The sequence below is a fragment of the Corvus brachyrhynchos genome, unplaced genomic scaffold (assembly GCF_000691975.1).
Source record: "Corvus brachyrhynchos isolate BGI_N302 unplaced genomic scaffold, ASM69197v1 scaffold443, whole genome shotgun sequence".
Classification (NCBI taxonomy): Eukaryota; Metazoa; Chordata; class Aves; order Passeriformes; family Corvidae; genus Corvus; species Corvus brachyrhynchos.
Genome location: NW_008237220.1, coordinates 230,262 through 231,490, shown reverse-complemented (window position 1 = coordinate 231,490; position 1,229 = coordinate 230,262). Strand labels below are relative to the sequence as shown.

The window sequence follows — 1,229 nt, the reverse complement described above, 5'->3', positions numbered from 1 at the left end:
GTCAGTCCCCCATTTGGGATGGGGAAACTGAGGCACAGAGGGGAAAAGAAGGGGTAAAATGGGAGATCTGGGGGTGCCCATCCCCAGTTTGGAATTGGGGTGGAGAAACTGAGGCAGGGTAAGGAGAAGAAGGGGTGAAATGGGAAGGTTTGGGGATGCAGCAATGTGCCCCTGCCCCTCACCATGCTGCCATGGTCCCGCTGGCGCTGGCAGCTGAAGCGGAAGGTGCTGAAGTAGGGGCTGAAGCTGCTGTCGTGGAGCGCCAGGAGAAAAGCCTCAGTGAAGCCAAAATCTGCTGGGAATTGCCGCAGGAGCTGCCACGTGCAGTCCAGGAAGAGCAGGAACACGGGGGCCTGGGGGGATATGGGATGGGGTGGCCTCACCTCCTCCCAAGCAGGGTCCCAACTCCTGTCACCCTGGTGGGATGGGAATAGGGGACTCTCACCTCCTCTCTCGGGGTGTCCCGGCAGAGCAGCCCCAGCCGGTGCGGGAAGGGGTGTCCGGCTGCCACCCACTGCTGCTGCACCAGGCTCTGGAAGCCAGGCAGGGAGCGGGCGTGGGGGTCCCCCAGGAGCTGCACCAGAGAGGCCAGGAGGCAGTTCAGGTCCCGGTCCGAGGGTTCTGGGGGGGCGAGGTGGTGAGAGGGGTTCCCTTTCCAGCCCCCTCCATCCCTCCCATCCCTCTCCATCCCCCATCTCGATGCCCCCACCTTGCAAGACCACAGAGCAGCGCTTCCCTGCCAACAGCGACACCACCTCCACAGCTTTTCTCAGGCAGGTGCTGGGGGGCAAAAGCAGGGGTTCAGTGCATCCCAAGATGCCACAGTCGCCCATTCGGGCGGCTCACGCACCCACCACAATGCCCCCCTCACCCCACAGCGCCAGGTGGCCTGGGCAAACATCCCACTGTTGGATTTAGGGTGAATTTCCCCCCTACACCCCAAAATACCTCCCTACACCCCAAAGAGCCCCCCTTGTCTCCTGCTCACCGGACGTGGTCCAGCCAGCGTGTTCCCTCCAGGGCCGAGAGCCACTTCTCCTCTGCTGCCGCACCTGGATCCCATGGGATGGGGTTTCAGTGGGGGGGAAGGCCCAGCCCCCCCGGGGGCTTGGGGGTCCCCAGGGTCTGCCTGGTTCCACTTACCAGGCAGGCAGAGTGCCCGCAGCCTCAGGTGGGCGAGCTGGATGTCGGCGAGCGTGGGCAGCTCGGCCCAGTCGGGCCACACCACA

The 1,229-nt window shown here is 64.3% G+C and overlaps 2 protein-coding genes across 2 annotated transcripts in view; both read right to left on the bottom strand.

Annotated features, from left to right (window-relative positions):
- Positions 1-1,229, bottom strand: part of SF3B4 (splicing factor 3b subunit 4) — a 28,364-nt gene that overhangs the window by 5,158 nt on the left and 21,977 nt on the right. The window lies entirely within an intron of this gene.
- MTMR11 (myotubularin related protein 11) overlaps positions 1-1,229 on the bottom strand; it is a 5,588-nt gene that overhangs the window by 1,525 nt on the left and 2,834 nt on the right. Inside the window, exons 6-10 of the mRNA XM_017728862.1 lie at positions 1,144-1,228; positions 989-1,052; positions 710-780; positions 446-621; positions 110-353 (exon numbers count right to left, since the gene is read on the bottom strand). Coding sequence (XP_017584351.1) covers positions 110-353; positions 446-621; positions 710-780; positions 989-1,052; positions 1,144-1,228 — 640 coding nt within the window. The remainder of the gene's footprint in view (positions 1-109; positions 354-445; positions 622-709; positions 781-988; positions 1,053-1,143; position 1,229) is intronic.